Source organism: Fonsecaea multimorphosa (genome assembly GCF_000836435.1).
Source record: "Fonsecaea multimorphosa CBS 102226 unplaced genomic scaffold supercont1.7, whole genome shotgun sequence".
Lineage (NCBI taxonomy): Eukaryota > Fungi > Ascomycota > Eurotiomycetes > Chaetothyriales > Herpotrichiellaceae > Fonsecaea > Fonsecaea multimorphosa.
Window position 1 is genome coordinate 156102 of NW_015971641.1, and position 21191 is coordinate 177292.

The following is a 21191-nucleotide window of genomic DNA, read 5'->3' on the forward strand; positions in this document are numbered from 1 at the left end:
TCCTCGTTATTTGTATAAGATACCCCACGAGTTGATGCTCATTTTGATACAAGGAAAAATTCATGGTGCATTTGCCCGGTAGAAATGATTTGCGACGCGATACTCATGCTGAGCTGAGATTTGATCTTGCGCTCCAGTGGATGGCATTGATGAAGCTGACCTGGAAATTGATTACTTTCATGTCTCTGCTGGGTGGCCGGCTATCCGCCATCGAGGCCATCAACAAGTTACCTCGGCACGCGGCTCCCCACGTTTACGTTTTAACTAAACTGCGCTTCTTCCATGGTCCCCAGGAACTTGAAAGCTGACCGACCGGCTTGCTGCTGTAGACTACAGTATTTCCTCTCCTGTTTTATCTGAGTGATTGGGAGCTGTCCAGGTTGCAGCTTGAAGCTTCATTTGTTCTGTCTTCAAAAGTCTCTCCACTGAGCTGAGTCACACAATGTCGGGTCCAGGTGTTGGTTTCGAGTATCCTCGGACTGAGGTGTCGTGGTTGAAGAGAGATGTCCTGCTCTTCGCTGTGAGCATTGGCTGCACAGTGGATGAGCTGCACTTCATCTACGTGGGTGCCCCAGGAAATGGACGTCGACAGCTCTCATTGACAACATCTTCTAGGAACTCCATCCCAAATTTGCCGTGTTTCCCACATACTCAATTATCCTCCGTGAGTCGCGCGCAACCCTCAACCCTTCCATGTTCACTTTGCATTATCGAACTCACACATGTCATTAGCGTTCAAGAAGACCACACAAGAAGTCATCGACTTCTATGCTGCTCAAGCTAGCAATCCGATTCCAGGCGTCCCCAAACTGGACGCAAAGCGGGTGGTCGACGGCCAGCGCCTGATCCAGTTCCTCAAGCCTTTGCCTCCGACCTCCGAAGGCCGAAAGTTTGAGCTGCGCTCCAAGGTCATTGGAGTCTACGACAAAGGCAAGCCAGGAACAGTGGTCGAGACTGAGCAGACCATCGTGGACAAAGAGAGCGGCGAGGTGTATACTCGGGCGGTTGGCTCTGGCTTCTTTGTTGGCCAGGGAGGATGGGGCGGTCCCAAGGGCCCTGCAACCGTCAACTATCCACCACCCAAGGGCCGAGAGAACAGTCCCGATGCAGTCAGCGAGAAACAGCTGACCGCGGAGAGTGCGCATCTGTACAGGTAAGCCAGCTCCAAGCCTGGGGGTTCGAATACCAACCATACTGACACCGGATGACCTGCAGACTCAATGGCGACTACAACCCACTCCACGCGACACCCGAACCCGGTCAGAAGATGGGCTTTGGCGGGGCTATCATGCACGGGTTGTCGACCTGGAACTTTGCGGCACATGCCCTCTTGAAAGAACTGGGCGGAAGTGATCCAGCCAACATGAAGGAGTTCCAAGCCCGCTTCGCCGCGCCCGTGAAGCCCGGCCAGAAGCTGGTGACCAAGATCTGGAGGACTGGCGATATCAAGGACGGTTGGGAAGAGGTCCGGTTCGTCACCGAGGTCAACGGCAAGGTGGTGCTGAGCAACGGGCGGGCGTTGATGAAGTGCGTGGGGCCCAAGAGCAAGCTTTAAGGTAGCTGCTGGAACTCAGATGTAAATCCAAATGAACATGATGCCGAACGACGCCCACTGGGGTTCACTTGGTCTCAACGCCTCCTCCCAGCTTCGTGGCGTTCACGGTGGGCGGAGTTTCGCGTCCAAAGCCCATCTACATCCATATCATCCACCGCCCTTTCTTTTCCTCCAATGCTGTCGTCGTTGCCGCCTGTACGCCCCGAGACATGACTGTCGTTACGAGATAAGGTAGAGGATTCTTGGAGAGCGAAACTTTCAAAATTGAACCTTCTGCAGAGAAATAATACTCGGCACGGCGTCAAACGGGCTGGGCCCCGACGCGCTGGAACCCTGAAGCTTTCTCGATGTCATTGAGCATCGTGTCTGTCGCTGTCCTCCGCTGCAGAGTCGGATGAAAACGGCGGCCATACACAACAAAAAGGAAATCGGTTGTTGAGAAAGAAAAAAGGCGGAGGGCGTGGCGACGGGGCAAATCTGGGGGAGCCGGGACCAAGAGGATGTGGTTACCGTGGTGTTCGGCTTTTGATACAACAAATCAAGGCGCGAGAAGCGGCAATCGATCTTGCATTCTGACATGAGCTGGTCAATGCTGGGGATCCTTTTCTCGACATTCTTCCATCTCAAGTTCCACCATCAAGTCCCTTCTCCGCTCCGTGTCGCCCCGGGTACCTAGGTACCTAGTAGGTAGGTTTGTAACGCTGCAAGCCAAGGCGTTTTCTTCGCTCCGACGCGATGCATTTCTAGATAGGTTGGTCCTTTGTACATCCCGCTTCAACCGTGCCGCCATTGTTACTCGCATGACCGCGTGTATCTTGGCAGCTTGTCGGATCGACAGCTCGAACCCTGTTCCCGCCTTTCCTACTCCCTCCGAAAGTGGAAATGCTGTTACATCGAGCTGAACACCATGCTGATGATAGGCTGCGCGTCTCTTGTCACATCCCATGCGCGGGAGTTCCTCCATGGAACAAGTTCCGTCAGTTGCACCCTGGCCCCATGAAGTTGAGCGTCGTGTGCTGCACGACGAGAATCTACTCCCTTGGCGTCCCCTTGCTTTTCTCCGTGGGTTTGCCAGATCTGGCACTTGGGAGACGCAATGGCGCGGCGACAAAGGGCTTGAGTAGCAGCAAAGTTCTCTGAAGCAATTCAAGTCAGTGCCCGACCCGTCGGATGAAGAGGTAGGTGTTTTGGTCGAGGACTTTGCATATTTAAGATGGGCAGACTCGCCCTACTTCTTCGATCGGACCGGTCAATCCAGTGCGGCCTCAAGAGTTCATTACTGTATCCTCTTTGAAACGTTGCTTGATTGCCGCTGAAGTTTACAAACATGGGTGGTGGCGGAGCTAAACCTCTCAATGTCTTCCGTCTGGGAAGTTCCCTGGCGGATGAACCCAGAGAAGTTCTAAACTGGAGACTTTGGTTTGCTGTTGTCTCCTTTGGTGTCATGGGAGCCGCTAGAGGCGTGTAAGTTGCTACCCGTGTCGTTGAATCCCCGGACCGCCGTGGCTAACAGTGATCCGCAGAGACGAAGGGTTGATCAGCGGTAAGATAGACTTGGTTGATTTTCGTCCCCTTGGGCTTTGCTAACCGTGTCCGACCAGGCACGTTTAATACGGATGACTTCCAGCACCTTCTGGGATTCGACAAACTTGACAAAGATGAATATGCAAATATCAAGGGCAACGTCTCCGCAATGGTTCAGATTGGAAGCGTGGGTGGTGCCCTACTCGCCTTTGTTCTCGCCGACCGTATCGGTCGTCTCTGGGCTACTCGACAACTGTGAGTTCTTTCCTTCTGACCGTATTGGAGGCCTTGGTGCTCATGACACTCAGGTGTATTCTTTGGATACTCGGAATAGTCATCTTCCTGACCAACAACGGCCGGTTGGGCCAGGTGTATGCTGGCCGCTTCATTGCTGGGCTCGGAATTGGCCAGACCACTGTAATTGCGCCTGTTTACCTTTCTGAAATTTCACCCAAGGCAGTGCGAGGACTTTGCACTTGTGTCTTCTCGGGCTCCGTGTACATTGGGATCATGGTGAAAACCACAACTTCCTCCAGTCAATTCAGTGAACTAACCTTCTGCAGCTCGCATATTTCTCGACTTGGGGAAGCAGCCTCCACATCGATCAAAATAAGCCCAGCTCCTGGATGGTGCCGACGTCCCTCCACCTCATGTTTGCCACTCTCATCTTCATCCTATCGTGGTTCAACAACGAATCACCTCGGTTCCTGATCAAGAAAGGCCAGATAGACAATGCAACAGTCAATCTGGCCAAGATCCGTGGCCTTGCCGCTGACGACGAATACATCACGGCTGAGATCAACGGTATCAAGCATCAGTTGAACGAAGAGCAGGAAGCAACCATGGGACAAGGCTTCTTGGGCATTCTTCGAGAAATGTTCTGCATGCCCAACAACTTCTACCGGATCTATTTGGGTCTTGGGACCCAGTTGCTCGGTCAATGGTCAGGCGCTCAAAGTATCACCATGTACGTGTTCCCTTTGCTTTCATATCTCAGGTCACCACCTGTGCCAGATGATTAACCCTCTTCGCGCTGTTGCTGACACTGGAACCCTCTATAGATATGCTCCGGATGTAGGTCGCCCGCCCCCCGAGAATCGTTTCCCGTCTGAAGAAGCCAGTGGTCTTATATTGGTCTTCAAGTCGATATATGCTAACACATTTGTGCAGATGTTTGCCCTGCTCGGTACCAAAGGCGACAATGAGAAGGTAAGTCTGATCCTACGCCCTAGTTTTACGAACATTCTGACTGACCGGAAAATAGCTATACGCCACGGCCATTTTGTGAGTTCCACTATTCTCTTGCGATACTATCTATATTTGTGCCGGCCACTGACAGCATACTCGACATGCAGTGGGGTGGTAAAATTCGTCGCCGCGATTTTCTGTGCGTTGTTTCTGGTCGATGCCATCGGACGAAAGAGATCCTTGTCCATTGGCATCGCTCTCCAGGCAATTTCCATGTGCTACATTGCGGCCTTCTTGACCGCTGTACCCAATATCGACAATGACACTGTCTTTACGGCTCCTCAGAAGCATGCTTCCACAGGCGGGATTGTCATGATATACATTTCGGGTGTCGGTTGGGCGCTGGGCTGGAATAGCATCCAGTACCTCCTGAACTCTGAGATCTATCCTCTCAGAATCCGTGCCGTCAGCAGCTCACTCGTAATGTGTTTCCATTTCGGTATGTTTCCCCCCTCACTTGGTTAGGGTTAGGGTTGTTGGCTGACAAAACTCGCGAACAGTCAACCAGTACGGGAACTCACGCGCAGTGCCTAATATGCTCTTAAACCTCAGTCCCAAGGGAACCTTCTGGTTCTTCACCGCGATCACAATCCTCGGTGGGCTATGGGCATGGTTCTTCATTCCCGAGACAAGCGGGCGTAGTCTCGAGGGCATGGACGCCTTGTTCCGCCTTCCTTGGTACAAGATCGGGAGATATGGACAACGTGAAGCTGATGTGAGTGATCAATTGACGAGAGAGAGGGTGTTGGAGGAGAAGGCGGCCCTGGGGGGAATTGCTGCGCAGGTAGAAGTGGTTCAGCAAGAGAAGGTATAAACTACTGTGGGAGGAAAAGACCAGCGGTGTCAGTATGGATACTGGTGCTTTGAGGACAGGTTGTCTTGACCTAGAATATAAGATTGCGTACTTGTCGGTATGCTTTGGTACTGTCGTCAGGAGTACGACCATCGGCACTGAAATTGCGGCGGCGAAGGATCTATCGTGTTCACAGACCCTTCATTCGTTGCTTCATCTCTCTTGTGAGCAGAGACCAAGTCCGCGGGGTGTCCAGAGGGGCGCATATTTGACAGCAGCTTCCTCTGCCTCCCCCTCCACCTCCAACTCACTTAGACACCTGGGTAAACCGTAGGAGACGGTCTTGAAATGAGGGCTTCCTTCATCTTGACGGCACAACAACTTCATTGCGAAGCTGAGCTAGGAAACCTGTCCAGCTGTGCAACCTGATTCGGTTTTGGCGAGCAAGACAGGCAGGTCGGATCCTCAATATCAGTTCATGGCCGAGAGTCAAAGCGCCCCTCACGGCCCCTCAATTTTCAAACTAACGCAGGTACCCGAGGAGCCGACAGGGACGCTCGCAATGCGCACAACCGACTGTTCCAGGCGGTATGTCCAGTGGCTTATGGCGCAGCCTCAAGAAAGTCAGCTCCCAGATGGAGGGATCGAGCGCGTGCAACTCTACACCCCAGTATCGTGGCATGGCTGGCTAAAGACAGTCTCCCATAACGGTCCGCAAAGCATGATCCAGGGGTGTGCAGCAGATATCTCCTTCTACCGACATCTGGTTACACGACTGAGACCTTGACCTGCCAGATACCTACACGACATGGGCGCAGGATAAAGCAGAAACTCTCAAGTCATGTCAGCGCAAACGCACGCCATCATCTTCTGTGTCCTCACCAGTGCCACTGTCTTCGCCCACATTTCGCTTGACTGGCAAGACTGGGCATGGTGGGTTACTCGTTGTCTCAGCACACTCAGAAGGGAAAAGTCGTTCGATCCGAGAAAAAGCCTCCGCCCCGCCAACGACTGAAGATAAGGACGCGAGTGGCCACAAGAGGTTGAGCCAGGATCCATTTTCGTTACGCCACAAACGCCCACCTCATCCCTGAACGCTGGACGTGCTTTTGGCGATTCAATGCGCGGCCGATTTCAAGAAAAAAATATCCCCTCCGCACACGCGACTTGCTTGCAGAATGTAATTTCCGCAAGACGGACGGCGCGTTGGGTTTGACTTATGTTAAGCCGGCTTTCACCTTTTGTCATGATGTCTTTCTCTCCTGCGTACGGGGCAGCGAGACGCAATCATGCATCTGCTCTGATGTATCAGACCCCCCTTGTCATTTCTCCCCCCTATCCGAAGTAACGTCTCAATCGATACCCTGATCGATCCCTCCCCTCGTCCCGCCTTAAAATCGGATTCATCCACCCTTGTTCCTGGTCGGGCAAGACTGGAATCTTATTAATTACATTTCTGGGCGCCATGCCATCCATAGACACCAATTTCACGAGTCCCCGTCATCAGTGTGCCAGCCAGATGGAATTCATATCGATATAAGATTCTGGGACTTCCCCGTGGCGTGGCGGCTTCGCCCCCCACTTGCTGGAGGGAAAGATCTTCCTCTTTTCCGTCTTTCTCCTGCCCTCGCAACGTTTTGACCACGAGGAGGAAGAAAGGCAATATGGGCGTCCGTCCCGTTCTGGATAGGTTTTCTGCTCCGGCAAGAGTCCAACGGCTCGGCGTATTCGCCATAGTGACTCTTCTAATTGTTCTCTTTTTCCAAAACACATTGTTGGCCGACAACTCGGTAATCCACCGCCACAAAAAAGTGCGTGGCAGTTGACGCTGGAGCGGTGCATACTCTGTTCGCTAACAAGTTCCAGGTCGACCGATCGAGGTCCGACTACTACCTACAATGGGGACCTTTCGAGCCGTTACCGATACCGGGATTCGTGAACACTGGACTGCCTGGGAAGAGGTCGTGCGATACTCTGAAATACAACTCGACCGTAGGGGTGCAGAAGAGCTTCTTCCTCGACGATGACATCAAGCAAATCGCCCTGACCCTCGACTCTCACCCGATGGTCGACTACCCCGACGACATGATGAACGACCCCAAGATGGAAGCAAATGATATCATTGACAAGACGTGGGCTCGCATGTCTGGATCTAGTGTGTGGCTGCCGGAACAGAAGGTATTCTTGTCCGTGACTCGGGTCATCTTCTGCCCTTCGAGGACGCGCTCAGTGCCCAAGATGAGCTTTCTGCGAGGCCAACTCTACAATCAAGACTGGGAACATTTGGATAATCATACCATCACCTGGGATGGACAGCCATTTACATTCCCCCTGGTCTTCGACATCCCGGCGCAATGGGAAGAAGACGGAAGCTTGTATGGGCCAGAGGACCCCCGGATTATTTTGGAGGACAACGTCGAAGGTGCGGAGCCAGTTGTCATCTTCAACATGATCGCGAAACGAACAGGGTGGAACAGAGCAATGTACATTTTTCGACCTTTCTCCAACTACTCGACCGTCCTCACTATCAAAGACACCGACCGACAACAGACTGAAAAGAACTGGGCACCATTTTTCATCCCAAACGAGCAACAACACAAACCAGGTGGCAAGAACCCCTCGAAAGCGGTTGCTCCTGTTCGTCAACCCAGCGAATACATCCATTTTGTTTACAGCTTCAAACCTTTGCGGATCTTGAAGTGCCACCTCCGTTGTGGTGACTGCGAGTTCGAGTACGAGCAAGAGGTGCCCGACAACTTCATGACTAAACATAATGAAGAAGGCGGCAGTTTGCGCGGCGGTACCAACTTCGTCCCAGTGCCCCTCCCATCGAGCATGAACATCGACCCTCGAGTCAGAGTATACGCCGCCTTCCCCCGAACCAACATCGAGAAGCACTGTGACGGTAGTTTTTATCGTCCAGAATTTGTGGTGATGGTCAACATTGGCACACAGTTCCATCTCGCCTTTGCTTCTGAGTCGCTTGACTTTGGCACGTCGATACTCGACCTGGGACCCGAGGATGACCGCTGCGACAAAGGGCGCATTCTCATCCCCAACAGCGTCGCTCAGTGGGATACGAGCAATGGCCATGATGTGATGAGTGTGACCTTTAGTGTCAACGATGAGACTGTTCAGGTCGCCCGCGTCCAAGGGCTATTGGCGTTTGTCCGTAATCTACCTCAATTCAAGAAGCTACTGAAGAAGGATGGTCTCTTGAAGGACGCTGATTCCGATCTGATGAGCACCTTGTCTTCATGGGTCGGGGACGATGTGCGTGGCTGTCTCGTGGAGTCTGCTCTCAACTACGCCGCTTCACCACAGGAACAACCGAAAGAAGGATCGGAAGTGATGGACGTGACCAAGGAGCTGATGCTGAAGCTCAAGCAGGAAGCCGACAGTGCTCCCAAGCCAAAGGAGGAAGAGGTCTACCATCACGGTTATGAACCAGGACTTATATATTTGGAACATCCTGCTGACGATGCCGGCGATCCACAACCTTTCAGCTTCGAGATGCTGGGCGAGTTTTCGGATGTCGAAGGTCTGTCGATTGAGGGGTTAGACGACGACGCCGCCAAAGTTGATGATAAGAAAGAGAAAGACGACAAAGAAGGAAAGAAGGAGGAGGGAAAGAAAGAAGACGGAAATAAGGATGGCACGGTAGAAGATGGGAAAAAAGATGAAAAGATCGAAGACGAGAAGAAAGATGGTCAGGTGGAAGACGTAAAGAAAGATGGAAAGGCAGAAGATGTGAAGAAAGATGCGATTTTAGAAGATAAAACGAAAGATGGAAAAGGGGAAGACGAAAAGAAAGAAGAGGGAAAAAAGAACGAGAAGGAGGTTACATGGGAACCGGATATGGAAAAGGTAGAGCAAGGCGAGGAGGACAAGAAACAAGGTGCTCAAGGAGAAGACAAAAAGGAGGAAGGAAAGACACCACCAAACAACCCGAAGATCGAGCCCAAACCACAGCAGGCTCATCACCGATATCATAACCATCAAAACCATCGCAGAATGTGGCCATGAATGCTCAACAAGGACGGAAACCTACCTCTTTCCATAGGGTCTACCGACGACCTCAAGGAGTTTTCGGGACCCAGCAGAGGTCACCATTCTCCCTGGTACCGCGATTCGGTCAGCGGAAATGACGGGGAAGACCATGAGCCCGCTTGGAGCTATGTCTTCTTTATCCCCCCTCACTGCGCGACTCCGCGAGCGCCTGACCAGAATCTGGCGTGGAAACCGCTTTGGATGTCTTTTCCCGGAGCGCGGCCTTCTCCCTTGGGTTGCACAGACAACCCTTGATTTTCGTGTTTTCTTTCGAATTCAGTGACGACTATTTCTCATGAAATGGATCTGGACGGTCAACTCTGGGCTATAGACGGTGGGCGGGCCGGAACAACAATGGTAGAATCAGGATATATTTTGGAGGGCGTTTTGAACAGTCCAGAGGCCGAATGTTCTTGCTCAGCGAGGAGTTCCGGGAATGGCTGGAGAGAACTTGAAAGGATTAATGACGGGACCAGGCTCAACGCAGAATAATGCGGTTGACCAAAGACATGAAGGGCGTCTGAACATGGTTGATAGCACAAGTGGAAGACGAAGAGCATATTGGGCTTCGCGTCGAAAGGAAATGAAAGACCTTGTCGTGATCTCTGTCACATCCGTCCCTGTCGGATCCTTCCCCATGAGCCTTGCATGCCGCATCGAGTCTCCGGAAGATTGCAGGAAGCCGGCCTTTGCTACTCTTGGATTTTGTAATTACTCTGTTCGTGAATTCCTCAAGAGGAAGGCTTTTGACCCGGTCCGAGTCAATACGAGGAAGCCCAGCAACTTTAGAGGATGGGGATCGACCAAGAGGGGAGAACGAGCCATGTTGATCTACTGGAGCCAAGCAAGTTGGGCCCCGGCAAACCATGACTTCCCGCGTCCAAGTCCCGACGTTGACTGGCGTTTTCTGGGCACGCTAGAGAATGTGGAAAGTTCCTATGGGTGTAATAATAGAGGACGGGGCGGGAAAGCATCCGGAAGGAGACTTTGAGGAGGACTCGGAAGCTTTTGCTTCCTGCGGTGTGAAAGGCTAGAGCTCGACCTCGGATGGGGGAGCGAAAAAGTCGTCACTTTGTCTTTTCTATGGCATGGAGAGAAGGGAGAAGAGAAGAGACATGGGATCTTTGAGAGAGTTCAAGAGGCCATCGATCAAGGTCTAGTTCAATAAGTTGGTGAGGCCAAGCATGCGCTGTTCCCGCAGGTAAGATACTTGGTAGGTAGGTACCTAGGTAGGTACCTAGGTAGGTAATAATATGTGTGCAGAAGGACACGAGAGAAAAGAGAAAAGAGAGAGTCTGTGACCGTCAGCCAAGTAAGCGCTCAAAGCCTCTTATCCACCACGCAGTCATTGGATCCCCGCAAAAAGCTACTTCTTGACTCTTGATCCTCCTCGCCTCATCCTCCCTTTCCCCGTCATCTTCTTCTCCAGGTCCCGCAAATCTAGACTCTTGGACAAGCCTTGGTTCCGCTGACCAGGTGCAGCTTCCGGAGGGCCAGGTTAAGCCTGACGGACTGCCCATTGTGACTGTCCGTTAGCAGGCCACTACAAGCTCGCTAATTCGTTGCTAGCAAGTCAGCAGAACCATGGGACGCGGATGCTTGACCATGCCAGATCAAAGCGGAAGGCGGAAGGCAAAGCTGGCACGCCGAGATGCCATGGCAAACCCAAGAGTCCGAGACTACTTAGACCCAGCCACCCCTCCTCTCTCACGATGATAGTCTGTCTTGATATCTCCATCTTCACATTCATCAGCCTGTACAGCATCATCCAGTATGGTATCCAAAGACCACAACGTCGAGGAGCGCCAGGTCGATCAGACTGTCCGACACTCGCTTCAAGATGAAGTCATGAGCGAGAAGGCTGCAGGCACGCACGCAGAAGACTTTCATGAAGCTGCAGAAAGAGGCCATACTGCTACCGACAAGTGAGTCAATCATATAACCCGAGTTCCGTCCATGCTAACTGCCCCTAGGTACGGCCACTCCCTGGTGACATTTGACCCCAAGGCCGAAGCAAGACTGCGCTGGAAGATTGATCTCTATGTCGTGCCCACGGTTTCTCTACTCTACCTCTTCTGCTTCATTGACCGTGCCAATATCGGTCCGTAACGCAAGAATCCTCCATTGTAATGCCGCGCTGACCTCCTTTCAGGCAACGCCAAACTCGCCGGCCTCGAGAAAGACCTTCACTTGACCGGTAACGACTACAATATTGTTCTCTCCACCTTCTATGTCAGCTATATCATCTTTGAGATCCCCGCAAACATGGCCTGCAAGTACTTTGGCCCGGGCTGGTTCCTGCCCGCTACCTCGCTTGCGTTTGGACTATTTTCCATCTGTACAGCCTTCGTACACCACATATCCGCAGCGTGTGGTGTACGGTTCCTTCTCGGTGTAGCTGAGGCGGGCATGCTTCCAGGCATTGCCTATTATATGTCTCGATGTAAGTCTCTTCTTATCCTGTCACTACGAGCAGCTTCCATTGAGCCCATGATTAGCCAGTCGGCTAACAGATATTGCAGGGTACCGTCGGAGCGAGTTGGCATTCCGGCTATCGCTTTACATTGTCATGGCGCCCCTGGCTGGGGCCTTCGGAGGCCTTTTGGCTTCTGCCATTCTCAAGCTGAGCCACTTTGGAGGTCTCCATAATTGGCGCATGATCTTCGCAATCGAAGGCATCATTACCTGCGGCCTTTCGCTCATTGCCTTCTTCACCCTGACCGACCGTCCCCAAACCGCGAGATGGCTCACCCAAGAAGAGAAAGACCTTGCGGTTGCCAGAGTCAAGTCGGAGCGCGTTGGCACGACCGAAGTTCTCGATAAGCTGGACGTCCCCAAGATCCTCCGGGGTATCATGAGCCCGGTCACCCTCGCCACGTCATTCATCTTCCTTCTCGACAACGTCACCGTCCAAGGCTTGGCCTTTTTCCTCCCGACTATTGTCAAGACCATCTACCCTCAGCATTCGGTTGTGTCTCAGCAGCTTCACACCGTCCCGCCATATATTGTGGGAGCCTTCTTCGTCCTGCTGTTCCCGCTGCTCTCGTGGCGGTCCGATCGTCGCAATATCTTTTTCATTCTCTCCGCTCCATTGATGATGTGCGGATACATCATGTTCTTGGCCAGCACCAACTCTCACGTCCGCTACGGAGCGACCTTTCTCATCGCAGCTGGGGCCTTCCCGTACGGCGCACTCTGCAACGCCCAAGTTTCCGCCAACGTCGTCTCCGATACCGCCCGCTCAGCCGCCATCGGCACGAACGTCATGTTCGGAAACGTCGGCGGCTTGATTTCTACCTGGTCTTTCCTGCCCTTTGACGCGCCCGACTACCATATCGGCAACGGATTGAATTTGGCGACCTCGTCGACCATTTTGATTCTTTCCATTCTCTTGCTGTTTTGGATGTGGGCGGACAACAAGCGTCGGGAAAAGAAAGATGTGGATGCCGAGTTGGATGGCTTGTCATTGAAGCAGGTGCAGGACCTTGACTGGAAACACCCTGCCTTCAGGTGGAGACCGTGATCGAATGTGGAACGAGCTGAAGAGGCTGTGCGCTGGATGGCGGTTGCCAATGAGGCTGTGTTGATGGAAAGGAGACGATTCCGTGCCGACTTTTTCAGCGAATAGAGCCAGAAGCCTTTTGGTGTAGTAGCATATGCATACATGGTGCCAGAGATAGTGTTTCGCTTCTCCTCGATCCAACGACATTCTTCAACCAATACTTTTCAGCTTGATCATCAGGCTCTTGCGCAGGGCCAGCTCCATGATGCGGCTGCGCTCAGGCATTTTGGCACCGGAGCGGAGAGGAAGATCATTTATCCGGTCCCCTCCCACCACCGAACCAATTCCTTCTCCTCTGCTCTGTTCTTCTCGTCTTTGCGGGTGTTCGAACGTTGTTGTCTTATTTCTCTCGACTCACACTTTGGACATGTTTTTCCATCTTCAAAAAGCCGGACTATTGCACTCTACGTGAGTCAGAGTCCAAGCCACCTATGCTCGATAATGCCAACTTGTCCCCCTGGCGCCGGTGCTGGCAGAGCAGGCTGGCGTCAATCCAGATTCAGCCTCGCCGCTAGGCAGACATGATATTCCCCACCACATATAACCGGGGGTGGTTCCTTGCGAGTCACTTGAAACTTCCAATGCTTCGGAGAGGAAAAGTATATATCTACTTGTACTCGGCCTTCCTGAAGAAGTGGTGATTGTGTTGTATTGTCTTTGGTTTTCCGGATCCTTTGGTCCTGCCAGCTACGCTTCCTCGAGACGAACGATCGATAGAAACCTGGCCTATCGATGCGCTCTCTTTGCCCAACCACAACCACTCCCAATTGTTCAAATGCAGCTCTCAGCTCGACTGCCCCTACAGGTGCAGGTGGCCTCAATGGCGTCTTCGCAGATGACCGCAGAGAAATGTTCTCATTCAGAAGCTTTATCCTCGTCATATCACCCCCGCCAGGGCTTTCAGAGTCGTCTCTCCTCTCTCCCGCCGGAACTCCACCATATAATCGCCGACCACCTCCCCTACCCTGACTTGCTCTCACTAAAACTAACAAACACCTACTTCGCCGCCCTGGTAGCTCCAAAACTCACGGTCAAATCGCGCATCAGCTGGGTTCAGGGTCGATACGCCCAGCATCTCCCCGTGCCCACGAGCAGCCAGCTCTCGTTCAAATCGGACGCGCTTTTCGTCGCCAATGCAGAAGTCAAGACGATCCTGAGAAGGCGGAGGCAACATCTGGAGTGCGCGGACCATGAGCGCGGGAGGGCCTTTGTGTTCTCCTCCATGTTTGCCAACCTCGACCTGCAAGTACGTGAAGGTGCTGCTGCACATCATCCGTGGACGAAAGTCTGCCTCGTCACGGGGAACACCATTTGTCCCAGGATCCAGGAGTTGGAGGCCAAGATGCAGCGGTACAAGAATAGCATGGTGGGCAAACTGGCGGTGCCTGTCCTACGAGCGCTCGCTTGGCTGGCGGGTTGGCTTAGTGACTCATTGAATCAGCCATGGGTTATGGCTGGAAGGCTACGACCGTCAGGGCTCCTCCTTGGAAATATCCTCGCGATGTCAAAGATCGTTTTGATAGTGGTCGTGATCTGCGCCTTCTGCTACTGCAACGACATCTCCTCCCTTGCGGATTCACCTTACGGAATTGGTGCAGTAAGATGAGTCAGTCCGGGGCAGGGATATGGGACGGATGGATAACGTGTCAATATCACGCAGCACATCCCCGTGTGGACCGGCCGCCATATTGCGGAAATGCCACGACTCCGCCTACCCAGAGCTATCCGACGGGAATTGGTCATCCCGACCCGGCACCCGATCCGCAGGGCATAAGCCCGGTTACACCACAAGTCAGTCTCTATACCGTCATGATGGCTGTCCCGCTGCAATGCTAGGCTCAAATGCCAGCGGGAAAGGATGGCGAAGTTCCCAAGTTGCATGTACCCTTTCCAAACTGAATAATGTCCACTTGATATCAAAACCTACATAAGTCGGCAATATCGTGCATTTCCATTGACAAACTATGCTTCTAGAATGTTTGCAAAATTCTCTTCAGTCTTCCAACATGTCATCTCTCGTCGCCAACAGCATCTCTTCTAACATGCCATCCCTCATCACCAACGGAACCTCTTCGGACTTGTCACCTCACGCCACCAACAGCATCTCCTCTTCCGTCTCAGCTTTCGACTCATCATCCACCATTCCCCTCTGGCTTGACGGGAATGAAGTCAAATGCAGCGACACATTTGACGTTGTCTCTCCTGTTGACCACCAGATTCTCTACAAATGTTCTTCTGCTAGCGAGGATGATGCGACAAGGGCCGTTCTTGCCGCGGAGAAGGCGTTCAAATCATGGTCCAAAACGAAACCAGACACCAGAAGAGACATCTTCCTTCGAGCTGCAGATCTCTTGGAACAGAGAAGCAAAGAGCTGCATCATTACAGCCGAACTGAGATGGGGATGGCGGAAATGGTGTCCAAACTGGAGCTCGGCCTAGCCATCAATGCGTGTAGATGCGTTGCGGGCTTGATTCAAGTGGCAACCACTTCATCTATGCCTGTCGTCGCTGAGGAGGACAGTAACGCTCTGTTGGTCAAAGAGCCATACGGTGTCGTTCTGGGGATTGCTCCATGGAACATTCCTTACATCCTGGGCTTGCGTGCTTGCTTACAGCCGCTGGCTATGTATGCCCTTCCCGCGACTTCCCAGTATTTGGCGTACGCATACTAAATGTGGAGTAGGGGAAATACGGTGGTGCTGAAAGGTCCAGAACATGCGCCGGCCGTCCACTGGGCCATCGCCTCGGTGCTCCATGCCGCTGGCCTTCCAGCAGGATGTCTGAATACAATATACCACCGTCCAGCCGATGCTGCGAAGATCACCAATACCCTGATCAGCCATCCAGCAATCAAGAAGATCAACTTCACGGGCTCAACCGCCGTCGGGGCAATCATTGCTTCACAAGCTGGCAAATACCTCAAGCCCACCGTCATGGAACTAGGCGGTAAAGCCTCGGCCATCGTCTGCGAAGACGCCGATGTCCAAGAGGCGGCTTTCCATTGCTCACGCGGCGCATTTATCAATGCGGGACAAGTTTGTATGTCTACAGAGCGGATCCTCGTCAACGCCAAGATCGCAGATGAATTTCGTTCCGCCCTCAAAGTTGCGATGGACGAGTTGTTCAGTGACAAGGGTATGCCTACACCCCAGCTTATGAGCGCGGTGCCGGTCCAGAAGAACAAAAGACTCATTTCAGACGCCCTCGGCAAGGGGGCTAGGGCTCTGTACGGCGACCCTGGCCATTCTGAGGCTTCCAAGACTCAAATGCGTCCCATCATCCTCGAGAACGTTGAGCCCCAAATGGACATCTGGTACACCGAGTCTTTTGGCCCGACTGTGTCTCTGATTCTCGTGCAGTCAGACGACGAGGCCGTCACCATTGCCAACGATACTGAATACGGCCTGTCAAGCGCGGTATTTACCCGGGATCTCCGGCGTGGTCTCCGCATCGCCAGGGAAATTGAGACGGGCGCTGTGCATATCAATTCTATGACTGTGCACGACGAACCGGCATTGCCCCACGGTGGCGTGAAGGGGAGTGGCTGGGGGAGGTTCAACAGTCTCAAAGGCCTTGACGAGTGGGCCAGGACCAAGGCGGTGACATGGAAAGACTGAGCAAGGGGAAATGTTAATGTGACGAGCCACTCGTAGTCCCGTTAACAGAAGTCTTTCAACCCCATAAGCACTCCCCTGTCATCATAGCCAGTACAAGGCCAGGCCAGACTCTACTCCGTCCCAGTCCGCGAGTAGATTGCGGTTGGTCCAATCCTGATACATCCAGCTGTGGGTTGCCGGTAGACACATTCGAATCCTAGCTCGACGCAGAGGGAGCAGGAGGGATCTGGCTCCGTCGCAACGAGACTTTCGGTGCCTACAAGAAGTGCAGGCCAACGCTATACGTCGCCTTTTGTATGCCGCTGTTAGGAGCCAGTTCCTGCCGCGAATCTGTCTGGGAGAATGTCTGTCTGTACGTGAAAAGCACGCATTTGTGGGGAGCAAGGGCTCGAATCGATTTTGTGGTTCTGCTAAAGTGCCGATAGAAAAGACGGGGATCACGGGCAACGACAGGTTATTTAGTACTAATTCTTTGTCTCAGATTCCAATGCCGCTTGGGGAAGAAGATCTGTGACTCTTGGAAAACTTGAAAAAAATCTCGTCGGCTCCTGTGAAACGGGGAAATCATCCATTGCTTTTTTTTTAAACAGGGACGTTTTCAGCTCCGTCAGCCTTGTCCGCGTATTTCTGACAAACCGGAAACTTCGCAAGGCTTACAGCCCGCAAGGGGGTCACCAAATGGGATCCATCATTTTCGGCGTCTTGCTATTTTGCTGGAGTGACGGGCTATACATAATTATCACCCGTCTCCATCTCTGATTTTTGAAACGTTTTCTGCCAACGCAAAATCATTGTTGGACTGTGTAGTTTCCAACAAGAAACAAAATCAGAGCTTCATCTCGCGTATCCCATCTGAGTTGCTATGTGAATCCCGGCTCTCGTCTTCTCTGGAGCACGCGCGTTCTAAGGCTGCGCGTCTGAGAGAGTGTCTGCTTCATTTTTCGAACTCGATGGCCCAAAAGGGGAATGTCACTCAGACACCAAGCTCTCCAGATCACAGCCATCAACGCGATAAATTCCGAGCGCGGTCAACATGGGCTTGTCGTGGAATCTGTACAAATACACCGGGTCGGTCCCTTCCGCAGTGTGTTTGTACTCATTCCACGCCGGAACACAGAAAGTGTCACCCTGTTTCCAATGGAAACGCGCCCCGTCGATGTCCGAGTAGCCCTGCCCGGAGACGACATGGTAGACGGATGAAGCTGTCTCCCGGACGGTGGGAGATGTACAGCCTGCATTCAGACGCTCGGCAGCCCCTCCAAGGGTTTTGGACACTAGTAATTAGAACAAGATGCGTCAGCTGTGTTGTTCTGGATCAAGAAAAGACAAAGCTCAAAGGCAAGGCCAGCTGGACGAATTGATCGCATACCTGGTTTGCCGTCTGGCCTCAAGTAGTCCTCCGATGTCCAATCCCCCAGACTTTTGTCCAGCTTCTTTTGCATATCCTCCCACGGATGTAGGTTGGGACTGTCATCAACGGCGTCTCCTTGAGGATATGTGTCCGACGGATATTGTTCGACAAAGTGCGCTGGGAAATGCCTAAAGGTAGGCACATCCAGACCGTCAAGCCAGATGATCGGTTTGTCTCCATCTGTACCCTGGTCGTGCCAATTCCATGTTGGATTGAGGACTAGATCGCCACGCTGCATGCGGATTCGACTCGCACGTATTGTTGTAAATCCATCTTGTCCCTCGATGATAAACCGCATTGCGAAGGCGGTGTGCCTATGAGCAGGTGTGACCTCCTTGGGCATCACTAACTGAAGGCCTGCGGACAGAGTATCTGTGGTGTAAGGTGGGTCTAAAGCACGCATGTCAGCAAGGGTTTGAGAATCTTCGGAGACAACGGCTTGAGCTTACCCCGGGTAGGATTCACCAACATCAGCGTCCGTCTTTCTGCTTCCTGTCCGGTGACTAGCTCCCCGGCCCATTGGAGACAGGGTCGAATCTCATCGTATCGCCACACGCACGGAGAACAGATAGCTTTCGGCGTTGGGGGGTTCATTTGAGCCATTACTGTCCACAAAGGTTTCGTTTGGACTTTGAGGGCAGCGTTGGCGAGCTCCTCGTGGGATCCTTTGTCCACTGGCAAAGACATCGTCGTATGTGGGGAAAGCGGTGCTGCTGAAGCCATGGTACTGGTAGTATCCTCGACGGCAGGAAAGCCCAGTTAGGTGACAGAAGAAAGATGATTGTTGCCAACAGACCAGACCTCCGCGATGCTAAATTCCATTATATAGACATGCTCTCGGGCCACGGAAACGTTGGTGCAGTTGCATATACACAGGCGATGTCTCATTCCTCGAGATAGTGAAAGGCGGTTTTGGCAGAATCCGATTTCCTATCCTAAGTCCGGGACAGGTCTAGTCGTCATGTTGCACGGCCGTAGAATGAGACTCATCCCAATGAGGCGGGGTGTAAACCCACGGGCTGCATTAAGGCGGTCCTGGAGCCCACATATTAACACTTGTCCGCGTGGGGCATAAGCACGGTACGTCGATGTGTATTCCGCAATATCCGCATCCGCAATAGCCGCAATTAGCTAGGAAGCGTTGAGAGAGCAATTAATAGTTGAAGCCTTTCTCCGGCATATGCGACGTTCCCTGAATTCCCGCTCCACCCATCCATCTTCAGCATGTACGCGACCCATCCGCATAATTCCTAAGAGCAATGAGTAAGTTTTGGACATATTCATGTCGGGATGATCTGTGCCGATAGAGTATAACAGATCAGACGCCACTCATGTCACATTCGTCCGACAAAACAGCCGAAGCGCAGATCCGGAGACGAACGAGACAGGCCTGTGAAGCGTGTAAACTGCGCAAACGAAAGTGCAATGGCCGCGAGCCGTGTGACTCGTGCATACGATACGAGTACGAATGTCACTATGAGAACCACCCTCGAAAGAAGAAGAGGGCCAGGGCGAAATCTAGGCGAGCCTCGTCGCCTTCACAGACGCTATCAGAGTCGCCGGTCTCGGTTCCCTTGTTACAGCGCGTGCTCCCTGAGAGCCAAACGAGATCAGACTGCGTGGAGGAGAAATACAGGGAGTGCAACTCGGGCATGGTATTTCCCCATGTTCTGGGTCTCAAACTCAACCCGGAGCAAGCGCCCAAGGTCCACGGCTTTGGCTGGAATCTCGGTCTGGGTGGTCACCCAAATCACTCGGAGAGAAGCATCACCTGGACTCTCCCCAGGGCACAATGGCAAAGGCTTTTCGATGTCTACGAGGACAAGATCCACCCGCTGTATGGCTTTCTTGACCTGGAGACGGTCTTGGCCAAAGCTGCGAGGAGATGGGAGGATCCGTGCGTGACAAACGCGTACGATCACGTCCTCTGCGGCATCGCGGCTCTTGGATCGTTTTTCTCGCGTCCCAACGCGAGCGAGCAGGAGCGACACCTCGTCGAGTGTGCCAAAGATATCATGGAGATGAGGAATCTGTCCGCAAGCCCTTCTCTCGACGACGCAGAGGCCTGGCTGCTGCGCACAATCTACCTTCGCGCGAGCAGTTTCCCCCACGCGGCCTGGATGGCTAGTTGTACAATGATGCATATTTTGGAAGCCCTTGGCATCCATCAGGAGGCAGCTGCCGTTTCCTTGGTCTACTCTGACGCCGCAGTGCCAAATAACAATGTCGAGGGGAGAAGGAGGCTATTTTGGCTCGCAAGGGCATTGAACACCTGGATATCTGTCGAGTATGGACGCACCAAGGTCATATTTCGAGGCGTGTCCTGTCAGATACCGTCGGTGAGAGAAGGTGACTTGTCTACAGATCTGGTTTCATTATTCCTCTTGTCAGAGCGCTTGGAACCGGAGCATGACAACCGCCTCGACGTCCTGGAAGACTGCCTCAGCAACTTGGAAAACTCGCACTTCAGCTCGGACGCTCTGACTCTGTCTCAATGTATGGTTGCCTTTGGCATCTACCGGCAACTGCGAATGCTCAATCCGAACCTCGAAGCCAAGATTTCGGCCAAGTTGATCGGGCTCGGGAAAAGAGGCCTCGAAGCCTCCTCGCGACTGGCCGACGCGCATTGTCCCTGGTGGCACGTATCCAACGTCCCTTTCCAATTCACCTGTCTCTTGCTGGCAATGGACACCAAGGAGTCTCTGACGCATATCCGGGACTCGATAGCCACTCTGGGAAAAGTGGCGGACCGCTTTCCGACGCAAATGACGCGAAGGGCGCTGGAGACTGTCCAACTCCTGGCCACACTTTCCCAGAAACGAAAGGAACACGACATTGCCCTGTTAAAAGAAGGGATTGAACTGCAAAGTTTGGGTCCAGCTGTGCGGAACCGGCATCCTGTTCAGCCAGCAGAACGAGTGAACCTTACTTCCGATCTCTCGGTCGCGGGCGCCGGCTTGCTTGACTTTTCTGATCTGAGCGATGTGGATTGGAATCTCCTTGCCAATAACTCATTCGATCTGTCGGATATGTTCCCTGTGCCGGAGCAACGAGTCTAAGGAAGTACACAACTCCGTGCACCAAAATTTAAAGGATTAATGCCAAAGAGGCATTTGAGAGACGTCAATTGAAAAAAAGGCGAGACGAACGTGCATTCGGGACTTGGCCGCAAATTGTTCCGCAGAGTGTGGCGACGTGACTGTGTCGTCCTGACCGGTAATCAGCAGTGTGGGCATCCAACCATCTGCAGCTTTACTTTGTAAGTTAAACTATCACCATGCATGCATGCCCTCTAGGTGGCGCCATCAGGTGTCGAGCCTCATGCCGGATCGAGAATCGAGATGTTTATACGAGGTATTGTTTTATTGATTCAACCCTAACTTTTCGCTCTATGATAAGTCCTATTATTCCTGGTACCTAGTACTACCATC

The 21191-nt window shown here is 52.7% G+C and overlaps 8 protein-coding genes across 8 annotated transcripts; 7 read left to right on the forward strand and 1 right to left on the reverse strand.

Moving 5' to 3' along the window:
• Nucleotides 1-442: 442 nt before the first annotated feature.
• Z520_04277 (uncharacterized protein) lies at nucleotides 443-1555 on the forward strand (the record flags this gene model as incomplete). The annotated part of the gene is made up of 4 exons (XM_016774785.1): nucleotides 443-562; nucleotides 616-664; nucleotides 733-1153; nucleotides 1216-1555. The coding sequence occupies 4 exons, from the start codon at nucleotides 443-445 to the stop codon at nucleotides 1553-1555; spliced, it is 930 nt and encodes a 309-aa protein (XP_016633765.1).
• A 1327-nt stretch (nucleotides 1556-2882) lies between these two features.
• On the forward strand, nucleotides 2883-5141 carry Z520_04278 (uncharacterized protein; the record flags this gene model as incomplete). The annotated part of the gene is made up of 9 exons (XM_016774786.1): nucleotides 2883-3019; nucleotides 3079-3098; nucleotides 3157-3334; nucleotides 3388-3592; nucleotides 3643-4046; nucleotides 4141-4153; nucleotides 4250-4292; nucleotides 4419-4766; nucleotides 4828-5141. The coding sequence occupies 9 exons, from the start codon at nucleotides 2883-2885 to the stop codon at nucleotides 5139-5141; spliced, it is 1662 nt and encodes a 553-aa protein (XP_016633766.1).
• Nucleotides 5142-6784: 1643 nt separating this feature from the next.
• Z520_04279 (uncharacterized protein) lies at nucleotides 6785-9146 on the forward strand (the record flags this gene model as incomplete). The annotated part of the gene is made up of 2 exons (XM_016774787.1): nucleotides 6785-6931; nucleotides 6987-9146. 2 exons carry the CDS (start codon nucleotides 6785-6787, stop codon nucleotides 9144-9146), a joined length of 2307 nt encoding a protein of 768 aa, XP_016633767.1.
• Nucleotides 9147-10943: 1797 nt separating this feature from the next.
• Nucleotides 10944-12693, forward strand: Z520_04280 (uncharacterized protein; the record flags this gene model as incomplete). The annotated part of the gene is made up of 4 exons (XM_016774788.1): nucleotides 10944-11095; nucleotides 11144-11271; nucleotides 11323-11613; nucleotides 11693-12693. The coding sequence occupies 4 exons, from the start codon at nucleotides 10944-10946 to the stop codon at nucleotides 12691-12693; spliced, it is 1572 nt and encodes a 523-aa protein (XP_016633768.1).
• Nucleotides 12694-13552: 859 nt separating this feature from the next.
• Nucleotides 13553-14338, forward strand: Z520_04281 (uncharacterized protein; the record flags this gene model as incomplete). The annotated part of the gene is made up of 1 exon (XM_016774789.1): nucleotides 13553-14338. One exon carries the CDS (start codon nucleotides 13553-13555, stop codon nucleotides 14336-14338), a length of 786 nt encoding a protein of 261 aa, XP_016633769.1.
• Nucleotides 14339-14738: 400 nt separating this feature from the next.
• Nucleotides 14739-16349, forward strand: Z520_04282 (uncharacterized protein; the record flags this gene model as incomplete). The annotated part of the gene is made up of 2 exons (XM_016774790.1): nucleotides 14739-15358; nucleotides 15416-16349. 2 exons carry the CDS (start codon nucleotides 14739-14741, stop codon nucleotides 16347-16349), a joined length of 1554 nt encoding a protein of 517 aa, XP_016633770.1.
• A 969-nt stretch (nucleotides 16350-17318) lies between these two features.
• Nucleotides 17319-18447, reverse strand: Z520_04283 (uncharacterized protein; the record flags this gene model as incomplete). The annotated part of the gene is made up of 3 exons (XM_016774791.1): nucleotides 17319-17623; nucleotides 17719-18150; nucleotides 18210-18447. The coding sequence occupies 3 exons, from the start codon at nucleotides 18445-18447 to the stop codon at nucleotides 17319-17321; spliced, it is 975 nt and encodes a 324-aa protein (XP_016633771.1).
• A 644-nt stretch (nucleotides 18448-19091) lies between these two features.
• Z520_04284 (uncharacterized protein) lies at nucleotides 19092-20819 on the forward strand (the record flags this gene model as incomplete). The annotated part of the gene is made up of 1 exon (XM_016774792.1): nucleotides 19092-20819. The coding sequence occupies one exon, from the start codon at nucleotides 19092-19094 to the stop codon at nucleotides 20817-20819; it is 1728 nt and encodes a 575-aa protein (XP_016633772.1).
• Between the last annotated feature and the right edge of the window lie 372 nt (nucleotides 20820-21191).